At 46.9% G+C, this 18,898-nt stretch overlaps 1 protein-coding gene across 3 annotated transcripts in view; it reads right to left on the reverse strand.

Annotated features, from left to right (window-relative positions):
- The window catches only part of LOC310768781 (retroviral integration site protein Fli-1 homolog), a 32,622-nt gene extending 21,170 nt beyond the window's left edge, over window positions 1-11,452 (reverse strand). For all 3 annotated transcript variants that reach the window (XM_083627550.1, XM_083627551.1, XM_083627549.1), the window contains exon 1: window positions 11,293-11,452. In XM_083627550.1, coding sequence (XP_083483676.1) covers window positions 11,293-11,310 — 18 coding nt within the window. In that variant the 5' untranslated portion in view covers window positions 11,311-11,452. The remainder of the gene's footprint in view (window positions 1-11,292) is intronic.
- Between the last annotated feature and the right edge of the window lie 7,446 nt (window positions 11,453-18,898).

An 18,898-nucleotide genomic window follows, 5' to 3' on the forward strand; every position in this document is an offset into this window, starting at 1 on the left:
AGTTGTTCCTTAACAACAACAACAAAAAAGTTCAGTCATCGTACAGAGTACTGTTTGCAAACTACTGGCCACAGCTTTCACTTCCTACAGTTTCCCATTGGCCATCTGCACTACCTCGGCTTCTTGTTTTTGCTATTTTAACCATCTTGGTGTACTTCTGTGCACGATTGCATCAAGATTCTTTCGGTGCTGAGCTTCACGAATGCGTATCTTCACTGACTATCGTGACTACAGATCAAACTGAAAAAGCAGACTGGGCGGGACAGCACATAAAGTTGCATGAAGACACAGGAGTGCCTGTGTGTTGCCGAAACACTCTACAAAAATAACCTCGCTACAGCTGTGCATAGGACGACCCTGTAAAGGTTGCGCTTTCATTCTTGTTTCGTCCTTTGCTTGCAGTATTTGATCCCTGCAGATAGGCACTTTGGTGATCTGGAAGGGGGAACGAATTGGAGGAACTGACACAAACCGAGCATGACCTAGTTTCAGAAAAGAAAGCTCCTCTGCAGTACTTTTAATAGTTGCGTAGAAGAGAGAATTTCATCAGATGTGCCTTGCATGAAAATTTCAGCTACACCTCCTGACATTCTCTATTCCAGGCAAAGGCAAACTCGGCCCTCCAGATGTTTTGGGACTACAATTCCCATCATCCCTGACCACTGGTCCTGTTAGCTAGGGATCGTGAGAGTTGTAGTCCCAAAACATCTGGAGGGCCAGGTTTGCCTATGCCTGCCTCTATTCTATGCAACTATGCCTTCCTTTGCATCCATCCACCCTGTTTCCAGGCCAGAAAGTACGATTTGTGATAAGGTATTCGGATGGAAAGGCAGGTACTCCTGCACCTTTAACAGTTATGTAGAAGAGATAAGCCCAGGACATAGTATGCCTGCTGAACTCTCCTTTTTTTTACACAAATTAACAGTGCAGGTATCTGTGTCCTCTTATGCATTACCTTAGAATTTAATTTTAGAAACTCTTCTATTTAAACTAGAATGCGGAAAGGGAGAAATGGAGGACAGAACATACAAGAAAAGCAATACAGGAATGGAATGGAGAATCTTCCCATGAAATGAAGCAATATATATGCACACCATACGCTTGCCTAATATGTCAAGTGGCCAATTTTGAGCCAGACCCTGATGCGCATGTCCCTTAAAGAATTCACTCTGCAACAATGAACCACCACCATTCAGTGTTTCATTTCCATGCCTGAACAGCTTCACACGCTCACTCCTACAAATCACAACTTCTGTTAAAAGTACTGAAGCAGAATGGACTGGTGTTTTTCCAGGTTACTGTCAATCATCCTGGCCTGGTTTGATGAGAAAACCAAGCAAGCTGACCATCAAAGACTTCTGTCCACTAAATAATTACATTGTGTGTCTGATTTTGACACAAAGAGACTCAAATAAATGGTAAAGGGATCAGAAGTGGATCAGGGCCATGACATGGGAAAAGGGCTTTAATTTCCCACTCTAATCCCAATGAAAATCTCCTTCCCCACCACCATGGTAAAAAGGTAAAGGTAAAGGACCCCTGACAGTTAAGTCCAGTCACAGACGACTCTGGGGTTGCGGCGCTCACCTCGCTCTACAGGCTGAGGGAGCTGGCGTTTGTCCGCAGACAGTTTTTCTGGGTCATGTGGCCAGCATGACTAAGCCACTTCTGGAGAAGCCAGAGCAGTGCACGGAAATGCTATTTATCTTCCTGCTGGAGTGGTACCTAGTTATCTACTTGCACTTTTTTGGTGTACTTTTGAACTGCTAGGTTGGCAGGAGCTGGGACTGAGCAACGGGAGCTCACCCCATCGTGGGGATTTGAACCACCAACCTTTTGATCGGCAAGCCCAAGAGGCTCAGTGGTTTAGACCACAGCTCCACCCACGTCCCACCATGGTACTCAGATGCAAAAAAGGGACCGGTGCGCTTTTAATAATTGTGAAGAGGATATAATTTTAGCAGGTGTAGCTTGCATGGCAGGCCACACCAGCTGATACTCCCTCTTCTGCTGATACTCCCTCAAGGTGCAAGGCCTCTTTGTCACCTGTGCCTCCTTATACTGAGTGAGACCACTGCTTAATAAATAATTGTTTTGCTTGGCCCCACGTGTTTGATACGTGTAACTGTTTCTGTTCTGCTGCAATTTGCCTTCTGCTAAAATCCACGTTATTCGTCTCACCGTCCTCTGTAGCAAACGTATGTAAGTTCTGCAATTACCGGTAATTACAAAAATTACACTGTCGTTACGTTATTCTACCCTGTTCATTTCACTGAAAATTAAATGCAATGTCAAATGGGAGAAAGTAATCAGCTACATATTGTATGCAGACTGAAAGCAGCCACTGTCTTAACCTGTTTTTAACTGCTTTAGTTGTTTTAACTGTTTTTAATTTGTGGGGTTTTTATTGCTGTCGTAGGTGTTGTTAGTTTTCACCTAGGGAAGGGAGTTTTGTCTGGGAGGAGAGGAACCCTTGGGTCTACTGGGTCTACGGCTGCTGTTGTTAAATGCCAGGTTGACTCTGAGTAAGACCCCCTCATTCATGATCTGATTATGGGTGAGGAGGCCAATCTGGTTTGTATCCCTGATACCTTGGTGGATGATGAACAGGGTGGAGTTGGTCTCACCCAGCTCAGGGCAGCATCAGGACAGACTTGAGGATCAGGAAAGGGGAGTTGCTGTGGTCTATATAATTTTTCTCCAGGTTTTTTCCGGGGGGATCTAGAGTGTGTGTTCCTGGCACTGGGCAATCAAACAGATTAGGGATTCTCATGCTTTGCAGCCTGCCTCGCTGCCCTGCAGTCTTCAGGCCTGAGCTGACCGAGGAATCAGGGCCATCCAGCTCAATATAGTCTGCACTGGCTGGCAGAAGCTCTCCAGGGTTTGAGACCAAGAACTATCCCATCCCTGCCAGGAGACTCTGGGGGCTGAACCAGAGATAATTTGCCTGCAAAGCAGATGCTCTCCCACTGAGCTATGGCCCTTCCTCATATTGTATCTCTTTTTACAATTGCTGAAAGGAGTGCAATTGATTAGTCAGCTGCTTTTTGAAAGATAGCCAGTGTAAGATAAGGATCCTAACTCTGAAGAACTGATGAGCTAAGATTAGACAAAGATTGCTAAAACGCAGCAAAACACACACACACACACACGGAGAGCGCAAAGCAACTAGAATGAAAAATAATGTTTAGAGACTGTGGACCAAACTACTGCAGCCAATGGAGGCTGGCCCATTAATGTAAAAGGAGCAATACTCCACTAAACTCACTTTACCCTCAGCCAAATCCCGTATGCCTGCTGTCTTTAGCCACAAGCACACCATACATTTAAGGCACCACAATACCACTTTAAATAGCCATAGCTTCCCCCAAAGAACCATGGGAGCTGTAGTTTGTTAAGGGTGATGAGAGTTGTTTAGGAGACTACAATTCCCTTCACAGAACTACAGTTCCCAGACTGGTTTAACAATCAACCCCCTTTCCCAGGGAACTCTGGGAATTGTAGCTCTGTGAGGGGACTAGAGGACCCCTAGCAACTCTTCAGCATTCTTAACAAACTACAGTTCCCAGGAGTCTTTGGGGGGAAGCCATGACTTTAAAAGTGTATGATGCTGTTTTAAATAAAGTGTCGCAAAAGTCTGGCACTACCCCTACTCTCTGCCAAGCGATAGCACAATTCCAGGGCACTCCAGGCGCTCACCCGGGGTTTGTGATCGTTTGGAGAACTGACGACGCGGCAGAGCCTGTCACAGCTTTAAGAAATGTGATTTATTCACATACGTACACCTCCAGCCTGCATGGAGGGAGTCCAGATCTTACAGCAAGGTCATTTAAAGAAGGACATGTCCCCCACAGGGGTGCAGCACTGCAGTCAAAGGCATCTCTCTTTGCTTGCTAAGTTGTTTCTCAGTCTTTTTTCTCCTTTCTTCTTTCCAGCACACCTTGTTAAAGACTTTGTTTTCCTGTTGCCCAGTTACCCTGGCAACCTTCTCTCTGCCCAGGCCCAAGACTCCTCTGAGATGGCCCATCAACACATATTGTCATAGTTACAGGTAGGTAGCCGTGCTGGTCTGCCATAGTCGAAACAAAATAAAAAAATTCCTTCCAGTAGCACCTTAGAGACCAACTAAGTTTGTTATTGGTATGAGCTTTCGTGTGCACGCACATTTCTTCAGATAACATATTGTCATGTCAATGCCTCTATCTCAGATGAGGCCCCGACTTTTGGAAAGAAAGCCCGGTCTCTATTTTTCCATTGGCTTGTAATCTCCCCTTCAATAATCCAAGCAATCAAAATCCTACCATTTACCAACTTCTAGGTTTTTTTTGCGGGCCCCCCCCCAAAAATCTCTAACAAGTTAATGCAGATGGGGCCACAGTGTTGACTGAGGTAAAGAGCAAATGAAGAGGTGAAGTCTAGGAGCCAAAGCAAATTACCGTATTTTCCGGCGTATAAGACGACTGGGCGTATAAGACGACCCCCTAACTTTTCCAGTTAAAATACAGAGTTTGGGATATACTCGCCGTATAAGACTACCCCTCTTCCAACTCACACCAAATAAAAATTTAAAAAACCAGTCTCCAGTCCGGCTCGGAAATCTGCTCCACTTCCCAGTGGCCGGGGGCTTCCAGGGCCAATTTTCAAGCGTATTTCTGCTTCATCTAGAGAGCTTGGTGTCCTCTGATTTAATTTGCTGTCGTTTTATCATTTGGTGGGGAGTTGCTGCAGGAGCTGCTGCTGTAGCCAGCGTATAAGACAACCCCCGACTTTTGAGATTTTCCTGGGTTAAAAAGTAGTCTTATGCACCAGAAAATACAGTAAGTGGTCTTGCATCTGAGGTGGTGTTGCCATCAGCAAGGACTGCCTTTGCCAACCTGGTTTACTGAGCATTCGCCCTGATCTGCTTGCACAAAGTTGAACAATGCCCGCTCTCCCTTGAGCAGTTGCTTGAATTTTTTTCCACGGGGAGGTTATTTGTTTACATGGCGCTTCGACATCTTCCCATCCAATGATTGCTGTCCAATGCTTTTTGGCGCTTTTCCTTGTCAAAAAAGTATGGCTTTAAAAAAAAGTGTGGGTTGTGTTGCCAGAGCACTCTAACCCTCTGTAAATGAGCTAAAACTTCTGTTTAGCAATCGAATCCCTCTTGCACAATAGTGACAGTCCAGAGGCGAACTTGGGCTGCAAACTCCCATCAGCCACAGCGGCTAGGAGAGTTGTAGTCCAAAACATCCTGAAGGCCACAGGCCGAGAAAAGTTGCTTTAATTTGTAGGCCACCATTTCTAAAGGGTGCTTCAGCGGGCAGGAGGAGGAAACCATTGCGGCTGGCCCCTCTGTTGTCACAACAGCAGCTCAGCCTCGCAGGGATTTGTACGGTTGCTGGGTTCAGGGAAGAAGAAAGAAGGGCGTTGGTTGCTTAGCAACCTTTACATATTTATCCAATATCCTAGATTACGGGGGGTGGGATCCTTATTCGGCCCATATTTCCTTTGGGGGGTTAACTTTTGGTGGAGTGGAGGGTGCCATGTGGCAGAGGTGGGCAGGGCCAGAGTGAAAAGTGGGAAGAGCAATTAATTTAAATATAATATTTGCTTGGTAAAGTAATTTCTACACTCACACCCACCCGCTCAATCTCCCATCCAGGCAAGCAAGAGGCATTGTCAGAGTTCGACAAATTCCAGCCAGGCAAAAACACTCAAGAAGGGTGCAAGGCAGGGCTGGTGAAGGCCTTGAGAGGGTGTATACCCTGAGGAGAGTCCCAAGGGCCAAACAAAGAGGTCGGGAGGGCCATCAGATGTCAAGGAAATAAACAACTACTGTATCTGACTTTTAGAAGACATCTGAAGGCAGCCCTGTATAGGGTAGTTTTGAATATTTGATGTTTTACTGTGCTTAATGTTTTCAATTTGTTGGAAGCCATCCAGAGTGGCTGCGGCAACCCAGTCAGATGGGGGGCATATAAATTTAATAATAATAATAATAATAATAATAATAATAATAATAATAATAATAATATAGCTCCCAGGCCTGAAGTTCCCCACCCTCTTAGAATGAGCAACTTTTCAATTGTTTTTAAATTTTTATCTGATCCCAAGGGATCAGAGCCTGTCTCCCCTCCCCACCCCCCTTCATGGCAAAAAGCATAATATCAGTGGCTGATTGGTTTTTCTCTTTTTTAAAAATCTGATTTTTACATGGAAAAAACAAGAACCCCAACCTGTCAAAACACCCAAACCCATGAAACCCTGGGCAAATCTTAGTGAAGCTGCAGTTGCCAGAACCGATGGTGATGAACAGCAGCGCAGTTGCAGAACAAATAACCAGATAATATTGGGGGGGGGCTAGATTGGCATTGCCGGGCACTTGCTGAGGACCATGTCCCAGTATAGACCCCGTTCCCAATCCCTGGAAGGCCCTGCTGCTCTCAACGCTCACTGTTGCTGCACGTTTAGCTGTTCTCTCCAAGCAAGCCAGTAATGAGAGGGACGAAGAGGAGGAGCAGTCGCCTCTCTGCATGCCTTGTGATTTCCTTTTGGCCGGGGTGTGTGAAGTGGGCTCAGAGGGAGAGGCGAGGAGATGGCGGCTGCACTGCAGGAGGTTAGGGGGAGCATCTTGCCCAGGGGTCTTCCAAAACCTAGAACCAGCCCTGGAGGAGGTGGAGACTTGTGAGGTACGCATGTGCAAGACTGGCGCCAAGGCTCAGCATGGTGGGGCATCTGCCGAGGGCCCACAACCCCACAGGTGCCCCACAGATAACAGCTCCCTGGACCTGATGTAACTAGGAGGTAGACTCACTGAGGGAGGCGTGCCCAGGCAAGGCATGACCAAAAACTTGTAGGTGGTGCTGCAAATGTATGTGTGTAAGACAGAAAGCTCCCTTGTGTTGTGTCAGAACCATTGGTCCATCTCACTCACTATTGTTGCACGAAAACCCCAATTTCCGAGTGGTGTGACATTTCAGGGGTCCCAGGACTGAAGGCGCAGCGGGGACTGTGGTGCCTTCAGGATATATGGTCTATTTACACATGCAGCCTGAGCTGGAAGGGTTCACAGCATGAACACCCCAAAAGAGTCTTGCTTCTCCCACTGCTGCAGCCTTGGATTCAAACAGAAATCAAACATTGCTCTCTAATTCTATCTACAGCATGCTGCTTTACTTGTAGTTGACATCACAGTCCCCAAAACACTGTTGCAGACTCTGGCTTTTGTCTGTTGTTGTCTCGCACCAAGCCCCTTAATCCGTTGTTCTCCTAATTGCCCATCACCTAGGCAATCGCCTCAACACAGGAAACTAGCCTGGCTTATAAAACTTGCTGGATCCAGGCGTTCAGAAAGCTAAAGAGACTTGATTGGATTTTAACACTTGCTGGATCTAGGGCAATAGTTCCCAAACTCCCCACCCCACCCGAGATCACTTGGAAATTGCCAAGGGTCTTCGTGGGCCAGTTAAGGTTTATCTGCCTGCTGCAGCAACTGTAATGTGCTGGAGTAAACGCTGTGTGACTTTTAATTGTCTTTTTTACAGAGACACCACAGACTACCTGAATAAAAGTTTGTGGACTGCCGGACCACAGTTTGGGAACCCCTGATCTAGGCTTTAGAGGGGTTTCTGGCACCCTCAAACTCCTAACAGTGTTGTCAAAGTGTAGAAACAGCAAGCCTAGATTCTGCGCTGCACAAAAACCAGCATGTGTTGTTGAAACGTGAGGCGGTCTGGCTGATGTGGTTGTGATTGATGGTGGCGATTGCGGGGCGGGCAGGCAGGGGGTGGGGTGGGGTGTAAGGGGTGTGTGTGACAGTCATGGTAGCTCGATGTTGCTGGTGGGACAGCTAACACAGGAAGCAAAGGCAGGAAGTCTGAGGCCGCAAAGCCGGAAGCCTCTGCTGTTGCTGATAAGGCCTGCCTGATGGGGACCCGAGGCTCAGAACTGCCCTGCAAGCCAGGGGGGCTTTAAATAGCTCTCCTATCTTCTGTAATAAAGGATGGAGCTGGAGGGCAGGGGGGAGCGGTGGAGGCACAGCTTCCTGTTTGGCTACCGAAATCCTGAATATTGGAGGAGAGGGGGTGCTGTTACTCAGTCCTAGGCCCCCCTTCCCCCAGCTATTGTTTTCTCTTATATCGGGTAAATGTACACATGCTGAACCCACTAGGATCCTTACCACATAAACAGCAACATGCTCCTCTGGCAGCGCCCCGCCCCCCACCCCAAGTTAACAGGTTGTGGGCTTGTTTTTTGCTTTTTAAAGATCCGATCTAGAATGATAAAAGAGAACTGTTGTACCTTCCCACTCCAAATCAAGCACAGCATAGCAGCTTGCTAAAGGTTGCCAACGGACCTGCATGAACTGGCCGTCTGTGGTATAGTTGAAATAAATTAAAATTGGGAACCCTTGTCTGCCATACATTTAAAGCACATGGCTTCCCGCCCCCCGCCCGCCCCCGCAAAATGTAGTCTGTTTAGGGTGTACCGGTAGTTTGTTAAGGCTGCTGGGAATTGTAGCTCTGTGAGGGGTAAGCTATTGTTCCCAGGATTTTGTGAGAGGAGCAAAGGGCTTTAAATGTGTGGTGCATACCCAGCAGGGATCCAAGGTTTCTTTGTTTCTTTCTGGGTAGTGAGAAGCAAAAGTGTGTGGAGGTGTGTATCTCTATCCTTTATCACCTCTGTTATAGGAGACAGTGATCTAGACAGGCTTTGGTGTGTTATATACACCAGATCGCACCCTAGCACTCATTCTTAATTAATATGGGACAACTGCCCTCCAGCCTTGCTGCCTTATTTCCCCCTATAATGGTCCCTGGGACTTTTTAACAGCTGCATCACGGGCTTCATCCAATAAATGAAGCCTTTCCCTATCCCTCCATGTGAGGAGAAAGCTTCTCCTGTTGGATTTCTGCCTGACATACACCTGTTGAAGGCAGCCTGAGAGATCTAGCATGGCAAAGTGATTAGAGCGTCACACTAAGAGCTGTTCAAATCCCTACCCAGCACACTGAGTGACCTTGGGCCAGTTGCTCTTTCTCAAGGCCTAACCTACCTCACAGGGTTCTTGTGAGCTTTAAATGGGGAACCACATACACCAGCTTGAGCTATTTGATGGAAAGCTGAGACGTAAATGTCATCATAAAATAAACAAAGAAACCAGCCAAATATTAGTTTCCCAAAATCTGGAAGAAAGCGAAGAGGGAGTAAAGCGAAGACATAGCAGCTTGACTAGTGAACCCACGGTTTAGCAGAGGTTTCAGCTTCTAGGTGATAGCTATACAGGTGTCGCCATTTCTACCTGTGGGACCTCAAGGTGTTGCTGGACTACAACCTCCATCATCCCTGGCCCCAGGGCTGATGGGAGTTGGAGTCCATCAACTGTATGGAGAGCCACAGGTTTCCCACTGCTGGTTTAACTGGAAGCTTGGCATAGGCAAATTAAGCATGCAGAATTTCCCCCATGGTTTTGTGTAGGTCAAGATGCTTCTAAAGGCACAGGGGCAGAGTCAGTAAAAGGGAAAACAAGTTGTGAGCTTGACCCATGAATCGTGCTCTTTACCAAATATTCTGGCCTACCACTAGGACTCTACCTGAAAATGCTCCCTTGGCACCAGTGCTTATACTTTCCCCATTTGAAAACATTTCATATTTAATAGATGATCCCTGAGGCCATTCTTTCTCTGTGCCTCTTAACAGCAGCTTGATCCAGAGACCTTAGCAGGTGAACATGTTTATTTCCTGCTTACTTCAGCCAATCAAGAAACAGGAGCAAGGAATTAGGTTCTCTTTTTCCCCCTCCCTGGTCAGTTAGCAACACCATTTAAAATCATAAAAAATAAAATTGTACCCTAAGCTTTTAAAAAAACTAAATAGATCCACCCTTTCAATGGCCACAGATTGCTTCATAGGGAACTCTTATCAAACATCGCAAAGATAGTTGCCGTAGAAGAGGAGTGAGATGCCTCTGCTCAAGACATGTAAATTAACTTGCATTTCAAACTACAACATTCCCAGAGGGCTCTTGGGACAGATGAAAAATCAGCAGCATTGGCTCCAGGGTTTTGTAAAGCAAGACATCAGGCTCAGTGGCCTTTTTAACCTGGAAGAGGCAGGGTGGTGGCGTACTAACTGAATATTTGCTGAAACTGTCTCAACAACACAGAGCAGTGAATAATGTCAAAGGGAAACTGCCGGTGCTGACCTTGTCAGAGTCTGGGTCCAAGTTCAGGAGGTGTCCAATCTTACTTCCACCCTGCCTGGTTCCGGCGCTAACAAAAATGGCTCACAGTGTTCCTTGTTTTTGAAAACTAGAGCAGTCCGGTACTAATCTACAACCCAGCCCAAACACAGAATGTCCCCCCCACCAATAGAGACAGCAATGCCAAACCAAAAATGACTACAAATCTTTCAAGAGCTTCATTTCTCTCTCTCCTCTTTTAAATACATGCCTTTTGGGTGGTTGGAGAAACACAAGCCATGCACATTCAGTCTCAAACAACCTGAAAGGGTTCAAACCAAATCAAAAGATCCGCTGGTTTTGCCAAGAACACACCCATGGTGGACAAAAGCACATCTTAATGCAACAGGGTTGTGAATGGAAGTGGATGCTTAGAGAAAGAATTTGCAAAGCCCTAAAAGCATCCATGGACCTGCATGAATATGCGGTTGAAAGGAAAATTAAAAAATTAAAAGATCACGGAGAAAGGTAAAGTCGGGAAAGGCAAACCAGTGTACAAGCTGATAACCCCTGAAATGCAAAAGGAAAAATGAACTGACCTTTTATGAAGAGGAGTACCTCCAGTTTTTTTGGGGGGAGGCTGAAGCACCCCAAAACTTGGACTCCATCCCTGAAATTCTTGGGGTTTGGCAGGCCAGTACAGGCACCCCTGTAGGAATATCCTCTTCCTGCTGTCACCATGATGATATGGCGGAGAGGACTGTCTCCACGCATGACAGTTTTTTGTGGGGGGTCCCCCATTTCACCCCCATCTTCTATCTCTCGGCCGGTCAGGCCGTGCAGTAGAAGGGAACTCTCCCATTCAGAGCTCAAGGCGTCTCTTGTGGTGGTTTGGTTTGGGTTTTTTAAAAGCTCAGAGACATCAACCGCCGCGAAAGGGAAGGAAGAGGAAATTTTTTTGTACCAGAAGGAAAGAGCGGAGGGGGCCCCTGTTTCTGGAGCCGGGTGTGTATGAGAAAGAGAGAGAGAGAGGAACTGAACCAGAGACCAGCTTGGTGCAAGCCTGAGACAGAGAAGGGGGCCAGGGAGCCAGCTGCTGACGAAGATGGAGGAACATCTCCAGAACTTACCTTGATGGTGCAATCCATGGCACGCCTGCCTGTACCTGCTGCTTCCCGCCTAGAGTTCCATGGGCGCTTGGCTCAGTTGCATTGGCAGGGGCTGATCTTGCACAGGGGGCCGGATGAACAGGGCTCGTGTGTGTGTGTGTGTATGTGTGTGTGTGTGTCTAATTTTGGGAAGTGAAGTCACACAAGCCGCTAGGGCTGGTTTCCTATTGGTGTGACCAAGCTTGCAAGCTCTGAAACTTTTTTTTTTTAATAGCAACAATTGGTTTGCGAGCCTTCTCTCTCTCTCTCTCTCTCTCTCTCTCTCTCTGTTTAACTTCAAATTGCAAAGCGGGACAAGAAGTCGGAAGAACGGAGGCAGAAAGAAATGGGAGATTTCGTTGGCGGGGAAACACAGCATGCGAAGAGGAAAAGAAGACCTCTTTCTACAACAGGACTGCCAGATTTTCAGAAAGGCCGCTTCGATGATTATTTGTTTATTGCAAGAAGGACCAAGAGGGGAGCTCCCAACAAAAACCAGGAAGACGGTTTCTTCTCTAAAAGCAGAGATGCACAAACTCATGTTCGAACTTAGCTTCTTGGATTGGAACACAGGAGACTGTTTTATATGGAGTCAGACGGTTGAGCCATCCAGCCCAATATTGCCTGCACAGACTGGCAGCAGCTCTCCAAGGTCTCTGCCAGAAGTCTCCCCCTGCCCTACGTGGAGGTGCTGGGGATTGAACTTGGGACCTTCTGCATGCAAAGCAGATGCTCTGTCCCTGAGCCACAGTCCAAAGAAGCCTGGTGCACACACCTGGAGCACTAACACCCCACTGCTGTAGAATCAGCAAGAGAACGGGCCAAATTTTGATAGGAACATAGTCTGACTCTGAGTCAGACGCTTGTTCCATCTAGCTCAGTACTGCCTACACTGGCTGGCAGCGGCTCTCCAGGGTTTCAGGCAGGGGATATTCCCAACCCTATGTGGAGATGCTGCCGATTGAACCTGGGACCTGCTGGCGGCAGAGAATATGCTGTGCCACTGAGCTGTATGTATTCGGAAGCAACTTAGTTTCTAGCCAGCCTAAAGGATACACTATCAGTACAATCCTAACTAAAGCACATTACAGCCTTTCTCAACCTTGGATCCCCAGATGTTGTTGAACTACAACTCCTATCACCCCTGGCTAGCAAGGACAGAGCTCAGGGATGATGGGAGTTGTAGTCCAACAACATCTGGGGACCCACAGGTTGAGAACCGATGCATTACAAGCTACTTCAAAGGCTAGGGCAGGTATAGAGAGTCATCTAGGTGTTGCTGCATTCCGGTGCCCGTATTCCCCATCCAGCATAGGTAACGGTCAGGGCTGATGGGAGTTGTAGTGCAGCAATAGCTGGAGGGTCACATGATCCCAGGGCCTGGGTAGAAAATAAGCAACCACACCGATTCCTCTGTAGTTCCAGACCTCAGCGTGAGCTAACACATGCCTGCGTGCCCTCCACCATTTCTCTGGTGGAAATAGGGATGTCTCATTCCATAATTATAATTTTACTATTTATACCCCACACATCTTACTGGGTTGCCCCAGCCACTCTGGGCAGCTTCCAACATATATAAAAACATAATAAAACATTCAACATTTAAAAAACCTTTCCTATACAGGTTTGCTCTCCAATATTTCTCCATTGAAAATAGTGACATCCTAAGGAAAAGTGGGACATTCCAGGATCAAATTAGAAACTGGGACGGCTTCTCTAAATCAGGGACTTCCCTGGAAAATAGGGACACTTGGAGGGTCTGATATATGTTCGCACATATTTTACAATGTATATCCCCTTTCACTAGCTTAATTTGGCTCTTGATGTGAATCTAGCTGCAGGCTATAGAACGTAGGTCTGATATTATTCTGAGCCATGCTTTTCTGTTATGCAAAGCGTCTCTCCCTAAGTTAGAACAGAAAGTAGACAAGATGTTTATTGAGAATCTATCCTGATTTTCTTTCATGAAGCTTATGCGGAGTTTGACGGTGCCTGGTCCTGACTGAGCATTTGTTTGCGGGGAGGTTCCTTGATGACGGCCATTTATCCTGATTTCTTGCAGGACAGCTATGCATCTTCCTGCTAATCAATAGTTTTTTGTGACTTTCCTAACTGCAAAAGTCTGTTTTTTGCACACGCTCTCTCTCTCTAGTGGATTTGCTGCTCAGGAGTGCTTTAATCCCTTTTAATTGTGCAAATCTAAATTTCTGGTATGTGGGTGTTGATTGCCAGCAACTTTGGATTGCACTTCCCTTGAACCTTGTCCAGCAAAGGCTGGAAGACGACACCAATTTTACTGTGTCTGGGAGAAGGTGGAAAGCAAAAAACAGTAGTCTAAATTCCACCCCCCCCCCCAGAAGAGTTGGTTTCAGAATTTAAGATATTAGACTGCAGACTCATCCACACTTCCCTTTGTGCCACACTTTCTAGGCACAGGTTTAGGCTTGAAAGGCCTGTTTCTGAGCAGTTGGTTTTTTTTAGTCCTGGCGTTTTCCCATATTTTACTGCTGAATTGGAGCAAATGGCAACCCACAGAAAACTGGGTGGCTGTTTCCTCTGAATCAGGGGCAAAACATGTGGTTTTCCAGGCAAAGCATTGGGATAAAAAAATACTGCTTGGACCGGGACTGGGACTGGGACCGGGACCTGGGAAACCTAGAAATACGGAGCAAAGTTAAGTGTGGATAAGCCCTGCAGCTGGAGAGTTGGAATGTGCAAAATGCCCTTTTCTCTCTCAAAGTACTTGGGTGTCCACAAGATTCTGAATCACAGCCACAAGTACATTTGGAATTTGAAAAGCAGTGATATGAACAGACTCTGAAAGTCCGTTCTAGCTCAATTGTTTGACCCGCATGCATCTCATCGGGGGCAAACTCTCCTTAGAAATCTGTACTCTTCTTTTTCTTCCAACACTTAGGAAAACAGCAGCTTCTGAACAAAGGTGACGTGGTGTGCTTTTTTAAAATAAAAATTACAATAATCTGAAATGTTGCAGTGTTAATCTGAATGATCTGACAGGCTAGCTTTATGCTACTGAGCAGAGACGGTTTTGAAAAAGATAGTCATTAAACTCTGGCGATCGCCATGTCTGCTGTAGGGAAACATAGCCTCAGGAGCTCCTAATGCCATGACACCAGTCGATCCCGTCAATTTATTATTTGGACCCCACTCTTCTGCTCATAGAGCAGCTTCACAACATTAAAATGAGGGGGGCAGGAACCCACCTGGAAGCAAATACTTCACGTTGTTTTAAACATGCGACGGTCCCAAATCCACCTCTCCTTTCTGTTTGCGCTGATAACCTTTCCATAATGCAGACCTGTGACATCATTTCGCTCAAAGGTTCCTGCCGACTTTCCCGCAGTAGCCAATGAAGTGGAGCAAAGGAAGGGTAAAACTAAAGTTAATGATGTCATGCCAACTGCTGTGGTCCTGGGAGATATGGGGAGATGTGGACCGCTTCCAGACAGCTTGCTTAACGAGCAATCAGCCTGATTTGTTTGCAGAGAGATTGAACAACATTGGTTATCTAAGGTGCACTCACCCTGATTTCCCCCACACAGAGCTACAATTCCCAGCATCCTTAAAAAAAACTACAGTTCCCAGGATTCCTTGGGGGAAGTCATGTGCTTTAATAAATGTGCTTTAAATATATGGTGTGGATCTGCCCCTCTCATTTAACCTGTCACTTTCCTTTCCCAACCCTAGGGAAAAAAGCCCTCACGCATGTTCACTTCATCAAATCTGGCCCCCTGCTTTATGGAGAAGCATTTTTTCTTTCTCTCCCCACCCTGCTGCTAAAGAATGCTGAGAACTAGAACCGGTCCTCTGGCAGAGCTGCAGTTTGTGCTCGCCACCCCAACAAAGTGCTTTATTTGTACAGTGGTACCTCGGGTTAAGAACTTAATTCATTCTGGAGGTCCGTTCTTAACCTGAAACTGTTCTTAACCTGAAGCACCACTTTAGCTAATGGGGCCTCCCGCTGCTGCCGTGCTGCCGCTGCACGATTTCTGTTCTCATCCTGAAGCAAAGTTCTTAACCCGAGGTACTATTTCTGGGTTAGTAGAGTCTGTAACCTGAAGCATATGTAACCTGAAGCGTATGTAACCCGAGGTACCACTGTATGGGAAAGTTGAACTGGAAAGCGTAGCATCTCTTTCACTGGCTTGTTTATGTGTCTGGGCGCTGTGGCTCTCTCTGCAAAAGGAGCGGCATGAAGCCACACTTTGGTGCGCCATGACACCAGTTAGTGATGCTGGATGAAAGGTTCCTGTGCCAGAGGCCCTGCTCTCCAAGATTGCCCAGCAGCAGTCGCAGAAAGGAGCAGCCTTACTATTCAGAGCCCTTCACCCGCCCCTCCTCGTCCCCTGAGCTGTGTTGCACCTGGTTTGTGCTTTGTGGGGAGGCGTGGGGCCCTGTGGTTTCCGGTCGATGTTGTGCACTCCTTGCCTCAGTGCTGGGGCCGTTGCATAACCTCACGCTGCAGTTTCAGGCTGAGGCACCCACCCCTCCCCTGAGATTCCCTGACAGGGGAAGGGGCCGAGAGTGGAGGGGTTGCAGGGTCAGGCCCTCTCTCTCTCTCTGACTCCCCCTTCCCCATTTTATTGGGGTGCCGAAGTTCCTGCTAGGATCATGGGAAATGAGGTTTGCCAAAAGTTACTGTGGAGAGGTGGAAAGTAGGGCCCTATTTAGTCACTGAGAGGGGTTGAAAGCAGGGGAGGGCATCTCAGGCCTGGGGTTGGCGGGGGAAGAATCTGGCCCCTCTTTGGGGTTTTCTCTAGGCCACACCCTCTCTTCTTAGGTCATGCGCCTTGTGGCCCTGCTCCGTTCTCCCTTAGAATGCATGTGCCTGCCATCATGCCCTTGTGCGGATTGAACATGGATACTTGCAGGTGTAGAAACCTCTGCTTTGTGTGTGGCTGCAATTGCTCTGCACCTACTTTGGCCCCTGGCTACACCCAGCCAGCGGCATGTGGCCCCAGAAGGTTCCACACAAGGCAACGTGGCCCTCAGATTGAAAAGGCTTCCCCTATGCTTGGATTAAAGATTTGGATCCAGGGCTATTAAGGAACAAGGATTCCACAAGCGAGGGCTTTTTCTTTTTTAAATTTTTTTGCAGAGCTGGGTTCCAGTTAGGGTAGAGGGCAATCCTCTTCTCTCTTACCCAATCTCAAGCCTTTACACAATCTGTGGGTTTGTGGTTTCGGGCTGTTCAAGGGGGCTGCTCTATCTCTATGGGTTGTGCAACTGTCCTGACCATCGTTGCTCTCTTGCCTTCCACAGAAGAAGACAGGCTGGGGAGATGAGGTGTGGTGTAATCTCTCTCTCTCTCTCTCTCTCTCTCTCTCTCTCTCTCTCTCTGTGTGTGTGTGTATACACAAAGATGCACTCACAGTCTGTTTTCAACACAGAGAGCCGCTTGTGCAGAACGACAGCAACTAAGCCTTAGAACCTGAATGCTCTCTTGCTACCTCTTTTGCATCTCCAGCCAGCCACTTCCTTTTCGAGGAAGATTGCTTGTTAATGGCTCAAGGTGGGTGGGGTGCTTGTTATCTCAATGGGAGCTAATGACTGAGAGATATCTGGCACTCTCTCTTCCCAGCTGCCAGGACTTTGAGAAGTGCTTCCCCCACCCTGACACCCAGTAGAATGCATGATGTGGCGCTCTCCTGCCTGAGGGGATGAAAAAACGACTATGTAGCTTTAAGAACTGGCAGCTGTGTTCGTTGCTTTTTTCCTCTTCCCTCCTCACTCCCTTTTCCTTTTGTGTGCTGCAGTTGCAAGCCTGAGGGCAGAGACCATCTGGTTTCAATTGACTGCATGTGCTCTATGCAGGGGGTCAGAGAGATCTACTCACCATGATGCTGGCCCAGAGGACTGAAATCGTGGTCAGAGTTCTCCTGCCCTCTGAAGTGGGGCAAGTAATGGCAGGGGAAGGGGCCTTCTCCACAGCCGCAGCACCCCCATGTGGAAAGCTCCCCTCCCCAACTCTGACATCATTTTAGTCTCCAGCATATACATTTTAAGAACCCAGAGTTGGGCAGTACCATTGGGCGACCAACCCCAAAGTCACAAGCTACTGAGTTCTCCAGAATGCTTCATCAGGCGAGTTGTTACACAAAGCCTCTTGCCCAATGAACGAAGCTTCTGGAGAACTTGAAAGCTTGCCAAGTTTCTGAGACATTTTGGTTCTTGTTGCTGAACTCTGGATTTTGCAAACTCTTATGAACCAATGTATTTCTCCAGCCTCTTGAACACGCCCCGCCCCCCGCGCTCAGATTGTATAGTTGTTTCTGTTTACTTTTACCTGAAGGATCATCTCACAACTTATATATTCAATCAATCACTGAGCTCTGAAGGAGAAGGCTTCTGGCAGATTGTCCCTTACTCGGAGGTTCATTCCACACAATGTCAGAATCAGGCCTTTAGTGCTGTGGCACCGGCTCCTTGGACAGGCGCCACCTCTGTTATATTTTTGTCGCCTGCTGAAGAAGACCTTCCTATTTCAACCAGGCTTTTAAGTTGAGAACTTTCCCAGTCTGCATCTTTTATTTCAATTTTTTTAAAAAAAATATTTTTTATTGTTTTATCACTTGCTCTTCGCCGCTCTGGGCTCCTTTGGCAGAACAAGCGGGATCTAAATTTAACAATTAGTAAATATTTTAAAGGAGGAATAAAAGCAGCACAACAGGGCACATTATTATATGTACATTGTTAAACATACACTCTATTCTCCTGTTTGCTTTCCAAATGGTTTTAATATTGTATTTACATATTGTTGTAACCCCCCTGTGGGATGGGGAGGGAGGCTGTGTGCTTGTAGGTTTCCTGAGGGTATGAACATGTCAAAATGTGTGGGGACCCCGGTTAGCCACCCCTACTATAGAGTAAAGCAATCCTAATTCACAAACCAATTTAACACGCCTATTTTTCACCTTAGAAATAAAATGTGTGTGTGTCTGTGTGTTTGACTTGGCTCCAGTCTTTTGCCCACTTACCTGGGAGCAAGTCCCACTAACCTCTGTGGGATTTGCTTCTGAGCAGACATGCCCAGCCTCGCGTTTTGTTTCCTTTTTGTGAGGCAGGGCAGCACGAGTGATTTTTATCAGCTGCCATGAAAGGAACCATGAAATCGTCTGTCCTCCCTTCACTTCACCCCATAGCCTCCTGGGGTCACAAAGATTTTCCATCACGACTGGTCAAGCAATGGCTGCTGATTCCCTTACACTGTAAGGATCAATACAGAGTTGTTAAACTATAGCAACAAACAAATTTCACACAGATTGTGAACTCCCAAAAAAAGAAAAAATAAGATGCTTCTTTGTAGAAATTTCCACTCAGAGTGTGTGTAGATTGCAACATGTGAATTATCATACAGTGGTACCTCAGGTTACATACGCTTCAGGTTACAGACTCCGCTAACCCAGAAATAGTGCTTCAGGTTAAGAACTTTGCTTCAGGAGGAGAACAGAAATCGTGTGGCAGCAGTGGGAGGCCCCATTAGCTAAAGTGGTACTTCAGGTTAAGAACAGTTTCAGGTTAAGAACAGACCTCCAGAACGAATTAATACTTAACCAGAGGTACCACT

The sequence above is a fragment of the Podarcis filfolensis genome, assembly GCF_964270895.1.
Source record: "Podarcis filfolensis genome assembly, chromosome: 8".
Taxonomy (NCBI): Eukaryota; Metazoa; Chordata; class Lepidosauria; order Squamata; family Lacertidae; genus Podarcis; species Podarcis filfolensis.